The following is a 14090-nucleotide window of genomic DNA, read 5'->3' as shown; positions in this document are numbered from 1 at the left end:
TTATTTTAAAAAAGTTTTCTTTATCAATGCATATTTGTTATTCTCTAATAATAAAGAGCTTATAACCCATTAAAATGCGCAATGGATGGTTGTCCCGGGATGTTGAGAAGATACCAAAGATATTCACCAAGCATTTTGTGCAACTACTCTTAGTTAATATTGTTTCGCTCTTGGTTTATATAATTTAGTCGAAGTATTTTGTATGGAAAACTTAATGTATTGGTAAAGTATTTTATGTATTGGTTCATTTGCAGTGGATTGCTTTGTTGCAAGAGTAATGCTTTTCTTCTCCGCGGTAAGATTCTTTCAAAAGACTTTGTGATGGCACCATTCGCTGTATATTGTATCAATCTATTCATTTCTTTGATCAAATTTATAATGGCACATTGTGACATCAGTTCTTCTACAATCAAATGATATTGGAATAACAAATCTTTGCTGCAATAGAAGATATTTTACATATTTGTACTAGAAGAGAGTCCTACGCTATGGTGGGGAAAAAGATATGCAAAAAGATATCACAAATTATCTTAAAAAGGATGCTGCACACCGGGCGGTATTTTATTTTTTCAGTAAAGAAAAAGAAAAAGCTATTTCGCAAAGGTGGATGATTTTCAAATCCCAGTTGTCAACAAGTCTGCGATACCATGAATTGTTATTGTTTGGAATATATTTTCAATCAATAAATCAAATCAAGGTTTGCCATTTGGGTACCGAACCTTTACCGATTCCATACTAGCACTATATCGATATAGTACGGTACGAAATTTTTTTGGCATACCGAGTATTAGTACATTTCTGTACTGGAAACCGATATGATATGATATGTCCCGTACCATTCGGTTCGAATCGGTATGAAACCATAAATCAGATGTTAGCTAGATACATCAATCATGTAAAAATAAAATAATATTATTAGATAGATACTTTATGGTCCAAAATTATCAGTATATTGCCCACAACCCAACATCTGTCGTGTCTGAAGAGAGCTACTCTTCCTATCTTTAAGCCAACATAGATAGCGAAATTATAAACAACGGTCCATTTTGTTACATGTGATTGGGAAACAACAGTAGTTGACCATCATTGAAGATTAGAGTCCTTTGCAATTGAAAAAAAGGAAAAGAAATGGAAACAAAAAGGGTATAAACCGGGCATTCGCCAAGCCTTGCTCATTCTAAAACATAGTTTGTGTTCATCCCTTATTTTAAATTCATGATAAATGAAATGCACAAGGCAAAAGGGGCTATACAAATCCATTTCTTGGATTGCTAATCTCTCTCCAGTAGAAAGACATGACCCTCAATCCATCTTATCATACACCCAGCTTTTGTAAAGTAGAGATGAACCTCCCCACACCTTCACACCAACCTCCTATAATTTTGTAGATCTCCTTTTTTCCTTGTTTTTTGGGTGTAGATCCTGATTTCTTAGTTGGTAAGCGTGGATCCAAGTTTTAATAAAACTAGCCTTCTCCAACAGGTGCTGTGATTTTCCATGCATGTCCAAAAGACCCAAAAAATCAACTTTTATCTTGGATTCATCTAAGTATACATAATGGTTGCAGATAGAACCATGCAAGTCTTCCAAGTCAACCCATTAGATATCCGTGATTACATAGTTAAATCTACAGACCATATCATGATAAGAAAAACACATGCCAGAGAATATTTATCAACTATTATATCAAACTAGTACAAGCCCCCATGCTATGCATGGGGATTTAAATAAGTACTATAGAACATGAATATGATTATTGAGACATCATCAATTGTAGTTATTTTGACTTAGAACTCAAAAATAAATATATAATACCTTGAAATCTACTGTAACAGGAATTTATATATCATTGATGGAAACATTTTTGTTTGCAAATCTTTATGTGTATGTGCAATGTGTAGGATGTATATTTCTAGAATAACAACATTGTCATGCATAAATTTATATATGCATTATAATATAGATGCATATCAGAGATACAAGATAGATAGCATATGTTCAACTATTTTTAACAGAGAGCAAAACTATTCAAACATTCCTAAAATTCAAAGCCAAGATACTTGCTTCATTTTTGGACACAAATAGATTGCAAGGTGCAAATGATTCTAGGTACATGAGATGGAGGGGGGCTTCACCTAGGTACTTATAGATAATCTCCAAGAATTGTAGATGTGGGCCTCTTTATAATCGAAATCCAATATATTTACTAATTTATCTAAGAATCTGGAAGTACTGATGTGGTTGATGTTTTTAGTCTCTCGTAGACAAAAGATCTAAATATTCCAATTGAAACTTAAATCATGCAATGGTAAGTGATATGATAGGAAAGAGAAATGTAACTATTAAAATATAGATAAGTCACATACACATATAACATACTAATTTTATTGGATTTCAATCAAAATACTCATGGATTAAATCCAGTTTAGCATGGATATGGCTCTTTCTATGTCATCAAATATGATCAAACTAACAAAACAAAGCGTATAGATCCCATCATCATAGATAAGTTCAGCAAAAAAAAACGAGAATATGAGCTATAAATTGACAAAAAAAAACATCTCATGTGGTTAATAATCATCTAATTATCAAGATAAAGTGTACTAGTTAAATTTACGTGTATTCAGTTACTAAACCAATCTACATCCCAGTATTTATATTAGCATGCATTAACCAAAACCTTAGAATGTAGCAAATTCTTTATAACTTCATCAAGCATTTATATAAGTCTAGATGGATTCCTGATGCTGACATCATTAACTATCTTGACCTAGACTAGGTATCATTATAAATCCATTAGCTCTGTAAAATCATAACAAAAGTTAAAAATAAAAACAAACTAAAAAATAACGATACAAAAAGCAAGTATCAAAGAAAACAAGACAATATAAAGTGATGTGATGGAAAAACTAAAATAACTAAAAGTAGAAAAAAAAATAGGACAACCTCCTTAATGACCCTTGCTCTCTTATATCCCCCCTAAAAACAGAAATAGGAAAAAATATCTATATTTTTAAGTATATAAAAGAATAAAAAGTAAAAAAAAAAGGCTCATTACCTTCTTTGATATTGAGAATCAAAGTAATGAACAAAACTAATTAATCATTACCGCCAACATCCTGTTGTTTCCATTTATGCTTCCTAAAATAAAAGGTTAAACATAACCACTAAAAGTAAACAAATGATTGCTAAACAATTGATTATTAAAAAAATTAAAGAGAAAGAAAAAGAAGATTCAAATTCAAAGAGGAAATAGGATACAGTGATTAAGATAAATCCAGAAAATTTTGTCATTTATTTTCTCTTTCTTTTCACTTTTTTTATTTCAAGAAATTCTCTCCCTCTCTCTCTATATATATGTGTGTGTGTGTGTGTGTGTGTGTGTGTGTGTGTGTGTGTGTGTGTGTGTGTGATAATCTTTTCTCAACAAAATCAAAAGCAAGCTTGCACAAAATCCTAAAGAAAAAATAGCATAGCTATTTTGGCACCAAACACTAATATAATATATTGAACATTTAAACAATGAACGGTATCTTTCCTAGAAAACATATATAACAAAAAGTATAAGCACCAAAAGATGAACTTATAGAGGTTAATCATTACATTTAAATTATAATACATTTAAAAGATTATGATATTTATTTTTTTAAATATTATAGGGACACCATGCTTCCTCTCGTGATCAATTGGCATATTAGGGACCAACATCATCAACAACGCAAGGTGGTTCAACAAGTTTCTAGACCAAGTGCATCTTGGGTCTCCGGGAGAAATTATATCCTACACCAAATGCACCACATCAGTAGTGCACCATACCGATCAGATCTCTCATTCCTATAGGTCTCATTCACCTTGTAACTCGCCTCGAATTATCGACTCTCATCTCGCCTGAAATTGTTCCTATAGTGCATTGCTGATGTGGTACATCTGGTGTAGGGTATAATTTTGCTAACTCCAAGCAAATAGAATCGATTAGAATCATCAGGTTGATCAAGTCCATAGTTTAGGCCTACTTTCTCCTAACCATAGTAGTCTAGGCATTTTAGGGTTGGGAAATACACCAAAAAGCTTTGGTGCTTCAAGAATATTATCATTGTAGTTCTATTATGCGTCTAATAGTCATGTATTAGTGTGATGTGAGACATTAGACATGCAAAATATAAGCATGTTTTGGGTCCGTAAGCATGCATATAATGTTACATTTAAGTATATGGAAAGCGACTTTAAATATTTTATTGTTTTGAAGTAGCTTGAAATCATTTTATCCTTATTTCAGATATAATGAAATGATGGTGAAATTGCACCATTTCCTTAAAAAAAAGCTTTAAAAAGAATTATTTTCCAAGAATCTATGATTCAAATTCAAATCATAGTTGCTGCAAATTAGTGATCAAATCGTATTATTTGTCAAGAATCTATGATTGGCAGAATGCTGCATTACATCTTGCCCAAATGGATTTCCTGGGGACTGTCTTGTGATCCTTGGACATCCACATTAGGTATAACTCATCAAGTACTCAACTTTGATTGATTCCAGCATACGATTTGAAACGGACCAGTTCAATTACTAGCTCTTTCATTTGATGATAGTAAACTGACGAACAAGACCACAGTTACACATCCTGGGCCTCCCACACCGTCTCGGCCTCATTGGGTCAAAATACTAAAGGCCTAGAGACAAGAACACAGTCCATTCCAAAATAATAATTTCTTTCGCAACCCACAAGGCCAGGCCATTACAATTCTTCAAAAAATATTTTTTTTTTACATGTACGCCCTCCTAAATATATAAAATAGTATAAATATTCTCATATAATTACTATTTACATGTCTACCCTCGTAAAATACTTATTTTACATGTATATCCTTCTTTTTCTTTTTTTTAAAATAAATAAAAAATTTGAAATGACTTAATCTTTTTCTGACTTATTGATCCAATTGATTTATGAAAGATTTGGCAAGTCTCGGTCGAGTTTTGATCTTTTTTTAATAGATTTTTTGAACATATACCCTACATATGAAAAATTGTATGAATACTCGTGTAAATTTTCTATTTGCGTGTAAATCTTTATATTCTTTTTTTGTAAGTCTACCCATTAGAGTATTTTTTAACCGCATTAAATGGTGTGCGCGCGCGCGCGCGCGCGCGCGCGCGCGCACACATATATATATATATATATGCAAAAAAAAAGAAGGATATACATGCAAAACAAATATTTTATTAGGATACACATGTAAATAATAATTTTACGAGGTATTCATATAATTTCCATATTTAGGAGGGTGTACATGCCAAAAAAAAAACTTATATATGTATATATATTAGAAAAAAATGATACAGTGGGAAGCCGACATCTCGCACAAGCTTCACTCCGGTATCCTCTCCACCATCTTACATATCTCAAAGCGTTCTAAACTACATCATTCATTAGGTGATCCAACAGTAGATCCGTGCTGCAACATGCAATCCTTGTCCCTAGAGCTGAAGAAGGGAGTCGATCTCCTAAGCCGAGTAAGCTCGGAACTCTTTATTTCGTCAAGCTTGTAACCGTTATGGACCTACCAATAACGCTTTCAGGCCTCGTCGAGCTTCATTATAAGTTGAAAGGATCTCAATCTTGATAGAGAGACAATTCCGCTCATCACGGATCAATGATAAAAAGGTCAAAAGATCAAGAAAACCTGTGTCTTTTGAAGGAGAGCCTTGTGCAACTGGGCGCCCAGCTTGGCCGTGGGGCCCAGGAGAAGCCGATCCAGGATGGTCCCGGCCAGGCCAGAATGGCCCAGAACGAGGCAACAGCGAAAAATTCCATCCGGTTCAACGATGGACCTGCATTTTTTTAGCATGCCAACGTGTTTCCTATTTCTATCACCTCCGTCTCCATTTCCCAAACAACGAGATGGCAGCACGCATTCGAATTAGACTTGTTTGGTTCTCGGCGAAGGAACGGGAAAAAATATAGTTAATGAAAAAAAAAAGAGAAAAATTTCATATTTTGTCGAAGTTTCTAAAGAAAAAAAAAAATATGAAACGCGGGGATAGCATTTTCATAAAAATAATTTTTTTATATATTATAAAAAAAATAGGTGCGATATAGAAAGAAAAAGTGGATTCGTAAAAGGAAATCGAGCACATTGAACACAAACTGGAGGGATTAGAAAAAGGAAAAGTCTTTCTTTGTCAACTTACCTCACCTTGTTGACACGGAGGGAAACTAACATCGACAAGAGTACGCCCTTTCTTAAAGCCGATCCCCACTGGTCACGCTGGTGGGACCCATCAATGACCGCACCCCCCAAAGAAATCAATGACCTCACGAATCCAGCGACCTAGTCAGCGGTAAGAGATCAATGATACTACGAGGCCCAACGATAATACCCAACCTAACTGCAAGGTGGACAGCCGGACCAGCTTACCAATAATATCTTGCCATGTGGATGACAATGTGGATGTGTAACTGGATTGCGCCTCGTATAATAAGTTTCCGGGACATCATAGATCCCGTGATGCGGTGCGAAGAAATACGATCACCGCGAGCGCACCTCAAACTACTTTACTGCCTTTAGAAGACCTTTATCGTTTTAAATATAATTTTAGAGCCGGATAAAGTGGGGCGGTTATCCGATCCGGGGTAAGGGAATGTTACGGCTTGGGAGACGGAGAAGGGAACTGAGCGCTTAAAATGGAGGAGGGACAGCTCCGTTCCGTTGGCAAGGGGACGGCCATGTCCTTGGCGATGGGTCCCACCTCGGCGCCTACCTCCCACGGTGGGGCCCGGTGGAGGCGGGAGAACCGGCTCCTGCGGCAGTTCTTCTCCTGACTGCTGCCTGCCCCCTCCGTTCGTCGTTGGATTTCGCCTTCCAAGATCTCGCTTTGATTCCTTCTCGCCGTGTCTCTCTTCTCTTGTTCCCTCCACTTAGAGAAAAGGAAAGAAGTTTCCTTTTTGGTCTTCGTGTCGTTTTCAGCTGACCACAGGATCCATTTATCCGTTTCCCGGCTCGTTGTTTGTTTGTGCAATTACGCAGAGAGAAGAGCTAAGTTCGCCGGTCGACCACCACCGCCAGGTATTAGCTTTGGGTCCCGCGAAGGTTTTTTTTTCTCCTTCCATGGCTTCTGGGTCCTTTTTCTCTCAGGGGAAGATGAGTTCTTTGTAAAAGTTTTCTTTTTGTTGTTGATTTCTAGGCTATGGTTCTTGATTTTAGATAAAAGATCGTTTTTTATGTGTTTTGGGGGATTTTTTTTTTGGTTTTTGAGGTAGGTGTGAAAAAAAGTTGAGAGTTTGGTGATTAATTCTTTGTTGTTTATTGTAACAAGGTTTAAGAAGAGGAGTGACATAATAATAATAATAATAATAATAGAAGGAAGGGAGGAGGACGAAGAAGATGGGGAGGAAGGGGAAGTGGTATGTTACCGTTAAGAACTTTTTCAGCTATGAATCCAAGGAGAAGAAAGGCCAGGTCAGAATTTTTCATTTCTTCTTCTTTTACCCTCTCCAATTTCTCAAGCTGGAAGGGATGTGATCAAAATGTCTCCTTATTCTTCTTTTAATCAGAAGTCCAAACAGAGGAGTATTTGGAGATGTGGGAAATTCGTTGATTCCCATCGGTTCGACTCTGGGCCGTTGGACAGTTCTGCTCGGGAGGCGCTTCCAGCTCCTCCTCCTCCGCCCACGCCGCCGCCGATGGCCGTAGACGTTAAAAGGCCGGACATGGAGAACGAGCGGAGGAATCATGCGTACTCTGTGGCGCTCGCATCTGCTGTTGCGGCGGAGGCTGCTGCTGTCGCAGCTCAGGCTGCTGCGCAGGTCGCTCGCCTCACTGCATCATCAAGGTTTGCTGGTAGATCAAGGGAAGAGATTGCGGCCATCAAGATCCAGACTGCTTTCAGAGGTTACATGGTATGAGAACTAATATACTTGGATAATAGGTTTTTTTTTTAATAAATTTCAGAAACGTTCTTTAATGCTTCCTCCATCTTTATTGCATAAAGGACGTGTTTTTTTTTCATATTTTCTGGGTGTTCACTTGGTATATGCTGTAGAATCTTTCATTTAGAAATTTCTTGATTGGAAGCGAAGTTGTGTTCATCGTAATCATACAATAGTGGGAATTTTTATTCTTCACTTGATCAGCTTTTAAATTTTGGAAAAGAAAAGAAATAGAATTTCCATCCTTCCTCAATAGAAGAATTAGAAAAGAAGGCCTTACATTTATGGCAGTAAAATCTGGGGTTTGCCTAGTGATCATCTATTTGTTTTTTTTTGTTTTTTTTTTTTAGAAAATGACAGAACTCTCACATTATCATACAAGGCTTTTGTTTCGTTTATATACTATGGACTATAATTTTGGGTGGGGAAATTGCTAGAAGAAAAAGTTTAAGTTTTTCTAATAATTAGATTGATCATCTTTTTTTTTTTTTGGGAAAAATGAGAGAACTCCCACATTATCTTCTTATATTGGTTGATTTTTTCTGAAATTAATGTTGTTTCTTGTATATGCTATAGACTATAATTTTGGATGGGTAAATTGCTAGAAAAGTTTAAGTTGTTCTTATAGTTAGACAGTTTTCTGTCCTGGAGGAAGGGTTTTGTTCTATTGCCAAGAAATTTTCTGGTAAGCTGTGGTTATTATTGGTTTATTTGCCATCATGTTTTTACAGCAAACAGATGAAACTAGTTTATGATCAGTTCAAGGCCGTGTCTGGTGTTGTTAAAAGAGAAAATGGTAACTTCTAAAACAGAAAGAGTAGTTTCTAAAATGATAAGTGTTTGATAGTATTATCTGAAAAGTACTTCTACATGAAGAAAAGCCAAGAAAGTTCTCTTAGGAGAATCTAAAAAACCTATCTTCTGCCTTTTTTTCTTTATAAGAACTCTTAGAAAGACAGAAACAATACCAAAGGCGCCACAACTTGTTGCTCGAAGACACAACTAAATGGTTAGATCACCTAATATGGTTAAATTTTAATGATATTGTGAATGGTACCATTTAGAGCTAAAAATTTAATTGCAAAGTTTTGACATCACTTTTTCTGATCTACTAAGGAGTAAAGTAAATAGGTATGTAACGAAACCCATATTATGTCGAGCATATTGTCATTATTTTTGGACGAACTCTGTTGGGTGCTCGTCGTTGGCAGAAAAAAGTTCCCTACGTTGACATGGGATGGTGTGATATGTCACAATTTGACCAGCCCCACATGAATCATACCAACCCCCATTAATTGCACTAATATCTTTGTGCCACACGGCACAAAGAAACTTTTGCATGACCGAGAGGTGCCCTGCAGCATTGCATTTATTTTTTCTACTCATGACGCTCTTACTATCTTATGTTAATTTTCTGTAGCTGATCTTATGATTTTCGTTTTTCCTTTTTCAAATTTTTTATTAAGGCAAGGAGACGATTGCGGGCCTTGAGAGGATTGGTTAGATTGAAAACACTGGTTGAAGGAAACGCAGTGAAGCGTCAAGCCACGAACACTTTACGCTGCATGCAGACATTGGCAAGAGTTCAATCACAGATCCATTCAAGGAGAATCAGGATGACAGAGGACAATCATACTCTTCAGAGGCAGCTGCAGGTCAATTGTGAAAGGGGGGTTGAAAGATCAAAGGTTTATTTTATTTATGTTTCATTCATTACATTTATCACCTGGCTTGTGCGTTCCATGGTGCCTAAAATATGTCTTCAGCTATCTATTAATACATGCATGAAACCAATAGGAAGTTTAGATGCTCAGCAGTACAAAAGGACGTGTATCAAATCTAATATTGATATGATGCTCAATATTTGACAAGGATGAGTAGACATGTAAAGGATACCAAATCTAATAAAGATGTTCCAACAATAGATATAAAGGAAGGTGAAATGGAGATTTCTTTCACTCTTTTCTCCCCCCCCCCCCCCCCCCCCTCCTCTTCCTCTTTAGGTGTTCCCTGAATTCTTTCAAACCTGCTATAATATCTGGATCGGAATGTAAGGCTAATAGTTAGGCTATTGTAATGCATTGTTACGAAATGTGCATATGTTTTCCTTTTTTTTATTTTTTGAAATAAAATCAACGAATAATGACATGTTACTATCATGGGTGATAAAGTAGTATGGAATTAACAGATGCAATTTGGCCATTTGCAACAAAGATAAGAAATTCCTCCTCAAAAGAGAATTTCATGAGCACTAAAGAGGAAAGCCTTAAAAGGCTCCATTATAAGTGGTGTGCTAGACTTGGATATCTTGGATAGGCTCATCTTGATGGAGTTTATAGCCTTCAAATTAAGAATGAATGTCAGAACATGGTTCCTCAATCTGAAAGAAAAACCTGCCTCATGAAGAAAATGATTCACATGCACAATTTCCTATACTGCTATCCAAGAGAATTACTGTTTTAGGTTTTCTGAGGTTACATGATCCCCATATTCATTTTCTACATATGCCTCCATCTGTGTGCTTGGTCTTATTTACCTGTCTGCTAGTCAGTTTGAAATACCTTTTTGTGTTACATTTGTACTTTCAGGTGCTCTGCGTAAACTCCCACAATATCAAGGTTATCTGGTTTCTGTAGTAAGAGTAGTTGTTGCTACAAATTTCTCTGCATCTCTGCACGAGATGTTTGCAGCAGATATTAGACCACATCAAATCCATTGACTGAATACAACAGTTTATGACAAACCAATTGGGATGGTATGGAAATGTGGAGTGAATACAGGATGTGGCTTTGCTAATGAGGGGAAGGGCCCAAATCTGTTAGCTAGGTTAGGAAGATTGTTTTTGTATAGGAAAACTGTTATCACTTGCACACTTGAGCTTTTGTCTTCATGCATGCATGTGCTTACAACAAAAGAGAGGGAGGCTAAAACAGAAACCGGTTGGAGATTGTGAGGATCAATGTTAGAAACTTGTTCTAATAATGTAACGAGGTCGTAGCCTTTGATAGAAGGGATGGTGGCGAAGGAACCTTACAGCCTAGACAGGGCTTATGATTCTTTTGTTAATGGAATGGCAAGGAAGCCCTACACTTTTTCATGGTCTGTGAATATGAGTGTTGCATGGTCACATATGTGTAGTTGTTGGAGATGACAAATCTCCAAAATTTGGACATGACAGTGTGAGGGATATGGATCTATATACATTTATGCTGCCTATTATGATGCACAAGCATATTTATGTAATGTATGAACAAATTTATGTATCACCTTAGAGTCAACCAATTTGCTGCATGGCACTAGAGGAATGGTGAAAGCAGACACTTTTCTCTGGTCCTGTGAAAAGAAACTATTCTATAGGTTTCAACTATCTTCAAGTCAGATGTATTCTGTAGCCATTAAGAGATTTTTTTTTTCCTAATTTCATCTGAAGCACGAAACATGCCTCTCTGTTGGTCTATTTCTCTGATTGGATGACAGTTAAATTATTAGCAATTAATCATGTTTGCTTCATGGTGCATTTAGGATACTAATGTATATGCCTCAGAGACAGCTATATTTCTATCATCTGTTTCACTGAGGCACGAGCTTGCCAAATTACAATCTCTTTGTATATTATTATCAATGTCAAGAAAGCAGGTGGGTTTCGAATTTTATGTATAATTTGCTAATGAAGGAAATTATTGTCACATTTTCTGAAACCAAAAAGATAGCCATAATCAACAGGCCTCATCTATCTGTTGTCAGCACAATGACTTCTTTGCCTTTTGGACTGAAGGTTTAAATTTAACTTGAGCAATTTTGCCATTTCTACTTCTTTTTCTAATTTTATATTCAACTTTAATAAAACTTGAAATCTAATACCAGTTCCTTTTAGTCTTTTGAAAGACCAAAAAAAGAATATGACTTATTAATATGGTTCCACCCAGTGGTACCATGACCTTTATTGCATGCTCTACCTTAATATCTGCTGCTATAATTTTTGCTTGATTTATGTTGCTTATTGTTCCCACATCACAACAGATTGGCTTTAGACATATTTAGGATACTGATCCTATTTTTGTGACAGCTGGGAGAGGAATGGGATGACAGTCTTCCGTCCAAAGAGCAAATTGAAGCAAATTTATTGAACAAGCAGGAAGCTGCTGTTAGAAGAGAAAGGGCACTTGCTTATGCCTATTCCCATCAGGTATCTAACATTTGGTTCCTTCACTTGCTTTCTCATCAGATATCCTCTTGCCACCTTAGCATGTCTGCTTTGGTGTCATTGTTTATCATTATTTACTTGGATCAATTTAGGTTTAAAAGTTCACGTAGTTTTGATGTATGCAATATCCAGTGTTCTAATTCTTAAAATTTGATGTGGAACAGTGGAAGAGCTCTTCACGATCACTGACTCCAACATTCACAGACCCCAACAATCCACACTGGGGTTGGAGCTGGTTGGAGCGCTGGATGGCAGCAAGGCCATGGGAGAATCGCAGCATGTCAGATAAAGACCTGAATGACCGTGCCCTGGTGAAGAGTGCCGGCCGCAACATCACAAGGGATACAAGCAATGCCTATGCTCGTCGAGCCAGCATCTTGGAACGAACCCCACCCACACCACAGAAACCAAGCTGCTCTGTCAGCCGACGGTCACCCTCAACTCCACCCTCGAAGGCATCATTAGTAGCAGGGAAATTGAAATCGGTGAGCCCAAAAGGTGGTTGGGGCCACTTAGAGGACGACTCGAGGAGCATGCAAAGTTTGCACTCAGACCGGCCACCCAGAAGGCAGGGTATTCCAGGGTCATCAATAAGAGACAACGAGAGCCTAGCAAGTTCTCCAGCAAATCCTAGCTACATGGCATCCACAGAATCAGCAAGGGCAAAATCCCGTTTCCAGAGCCCATCAACATTGAATGATAGGGTTGAGACACCAGAGAAGAGATCCTTGAGTTTGGCAAAGAAGCGCTTGTCATTTCCAGAAACAGATAAGTACAGCATGTCATCCCCAGGAGGCATGTCATCCCCAGGAGGCATGAGACGGCACTCAGGTCCTCCGAAGGTGAATATTGCCCCTCTGAAGGATGTGGTTGTTGGCTCCGAGTGGGCTCCAAGCAATGGATTAGCAATGGATTGAGCAGGTAGCCTGTTCAACCAGAACATATACAGAAGAGCATGGAGGAAACTACTGGTACAGCTAATTTGTTTATTACTTTTAACTTATTTAGTGGAATTGTTCTTGGTTGAGAGCTTACTTTAAAAGGGTTGGTTTCATATGTTGTATTGGCTTTTGATTCTCTTTTATGTATGTGTTTTTTTTTTTTAACTTTGGTTCTGTTTGTGTATGTTTTTCAACAAATGAGGAGTGTATTGGCTTTTGATCACAGAGTGTGCAAGATTGTGGGGTGCCTTGTCTGACATTAGTTGTTGAATGAAAGAGAAATGTCTGTAAAATTTCTGACGAGATGTTTAGTAATAATATATATACATGGCAGAGTATGGAGCAACAATGCACTATCTCAAGTTAATTACTTTGTGAACAAAACTTGTCCAAGTAAAATCTGCAGTTTATTTATCAACATTCTGTGGTGATTCAGGCCCTTAATGCTGGCTTCGGTAATTGTTTGACATCTTATATCTGTTGCAGGCTCATGGTGTAACATTGTCCGGTATGTCATTAGAGATGAATGGTACTTAGCTGATCATGGATCAGAGCAGCAGCAAATAGAGTTCTAACCATTTGAAGATTTGTGAATCAGCTAAAAAGTTAGCCTAGTGATAAATGTTCTGAAAAAGTTAACTGTGTCAATTATAAAAAAGAATAAAACCACAGAACTCTCAAGCTTCATCTAGAATCTGAAAATTGGTGATAGCAAATTCTCCTGCTTGTTGGTTGTCGAGATAGACTTGGGAAAACAGGTATACATGCGTGCGTGCATGCCTGATATATCTGCGTACGTATGATCTTATTCCTAAAGCTAAGTTAGGTTATCCAATTCTAAACCAGCCTCTGCTTTGTAACTTTGAAGTTTTAGACGGGATCCTACTTGAAGCCAGCCCATATTGGGTAAGTACATGGTCCCAAGTATACTGAAAACCAGTCTAATAGAACTTAACCTGCCCACTTTCATCCTGGAAAATTCTATGTGCAAAATTTTACAATCAACTGATCAAGAAA

At 37.0% G+C, this 14090-nt stretch overlaps 1 protein-coding gene across 3 annotated transcripts; it reads left to right on the top strand.

The window, feature by feature from the left end:
* The first annotated feature begins 6611 nt into the window (after positions 1-6611).
* LOC103702870 (protein IQ-DOMAIN 3-like) lies at positions 6612-13422 on the top strand. Of its 3 annotated transcripts, none has more exons than XM_017841722.5 (6): positions 6612-7065; positions 7316-7458; positions 7554-7898; positions 9395-9583; positions 11995-12114; positions 12297-13422. In XM_017841722.5, the coding sequence occupies exons 2-6, from the start codon at positions 7384-7386 to the stop codon at positions 13047-13049; spliced, it is 1482 nt and encodes a 493-aa protein (XP_017697211.4). In that variant the 5' UTR covers positions 6612-7065; positions 7316-7383; the 3' UTR covers positions 13050-13422. The 3 variants fall into 3 exon arrangements, with proteins under 3 accessions (XP_017697211.4, XP_008783719.4, XP_088559644.2); XM_008785497.6 differs by having other exon boundaries at positions 9395-9616; XM_088703518.2 differs by lacking the exon at positions 6612-7065 and having other exon boundaries at positions 7237-7458; positions 9395-9616.
* Positions 13423-14090: the final 668 nt, after the last annotated feature.

Source organism: Phoenix dactylifera, chromosome 8, assembly GCF_051530095.1.
Source record: "Phoenix dactylifera cultivar Ajwa chromosome 8, Ajwa_hap1_PhDact_Kaust_v1.1, whole genome shotgun sequence".
NCBI lineage: Eukaryota > Viridiplantae > Streptophyta > Magnoliopsida > Arecales > Arecaceae > Phoenix > Phoenix dactylifera.
The sequence above is the reverse complement of the archived record's forward strand: the minus strand, read 5'-3'. Positions and strand labels throughout refer to the sequence as shown.

Excerpts from the sequence above, each read along its gene's own strand:
- LOC103702870 (XM_008785497.6), top strand. The coding sequence starts at position 7,384 with ATGGGGAGGAAGGGGAAGTGGTATGTTACCGTTAAGAACTTTTTCAGC. Across the intron at positions 9,617-11,994 it reads GGGGGGTTGAAAGATCAAAG|CTGGGAGAGGAATGGGATGA; the intron begins GTTTATTTTATT and ends TTTTTGTGACAG. Across the intron at positions 12,115-12,296 it reads CTTATGCCTATTCCCATCAG|TGGAAGAGCTCTTCACGATC; the intron begins GTATCTAACATT and ends GATGTGGAACAG.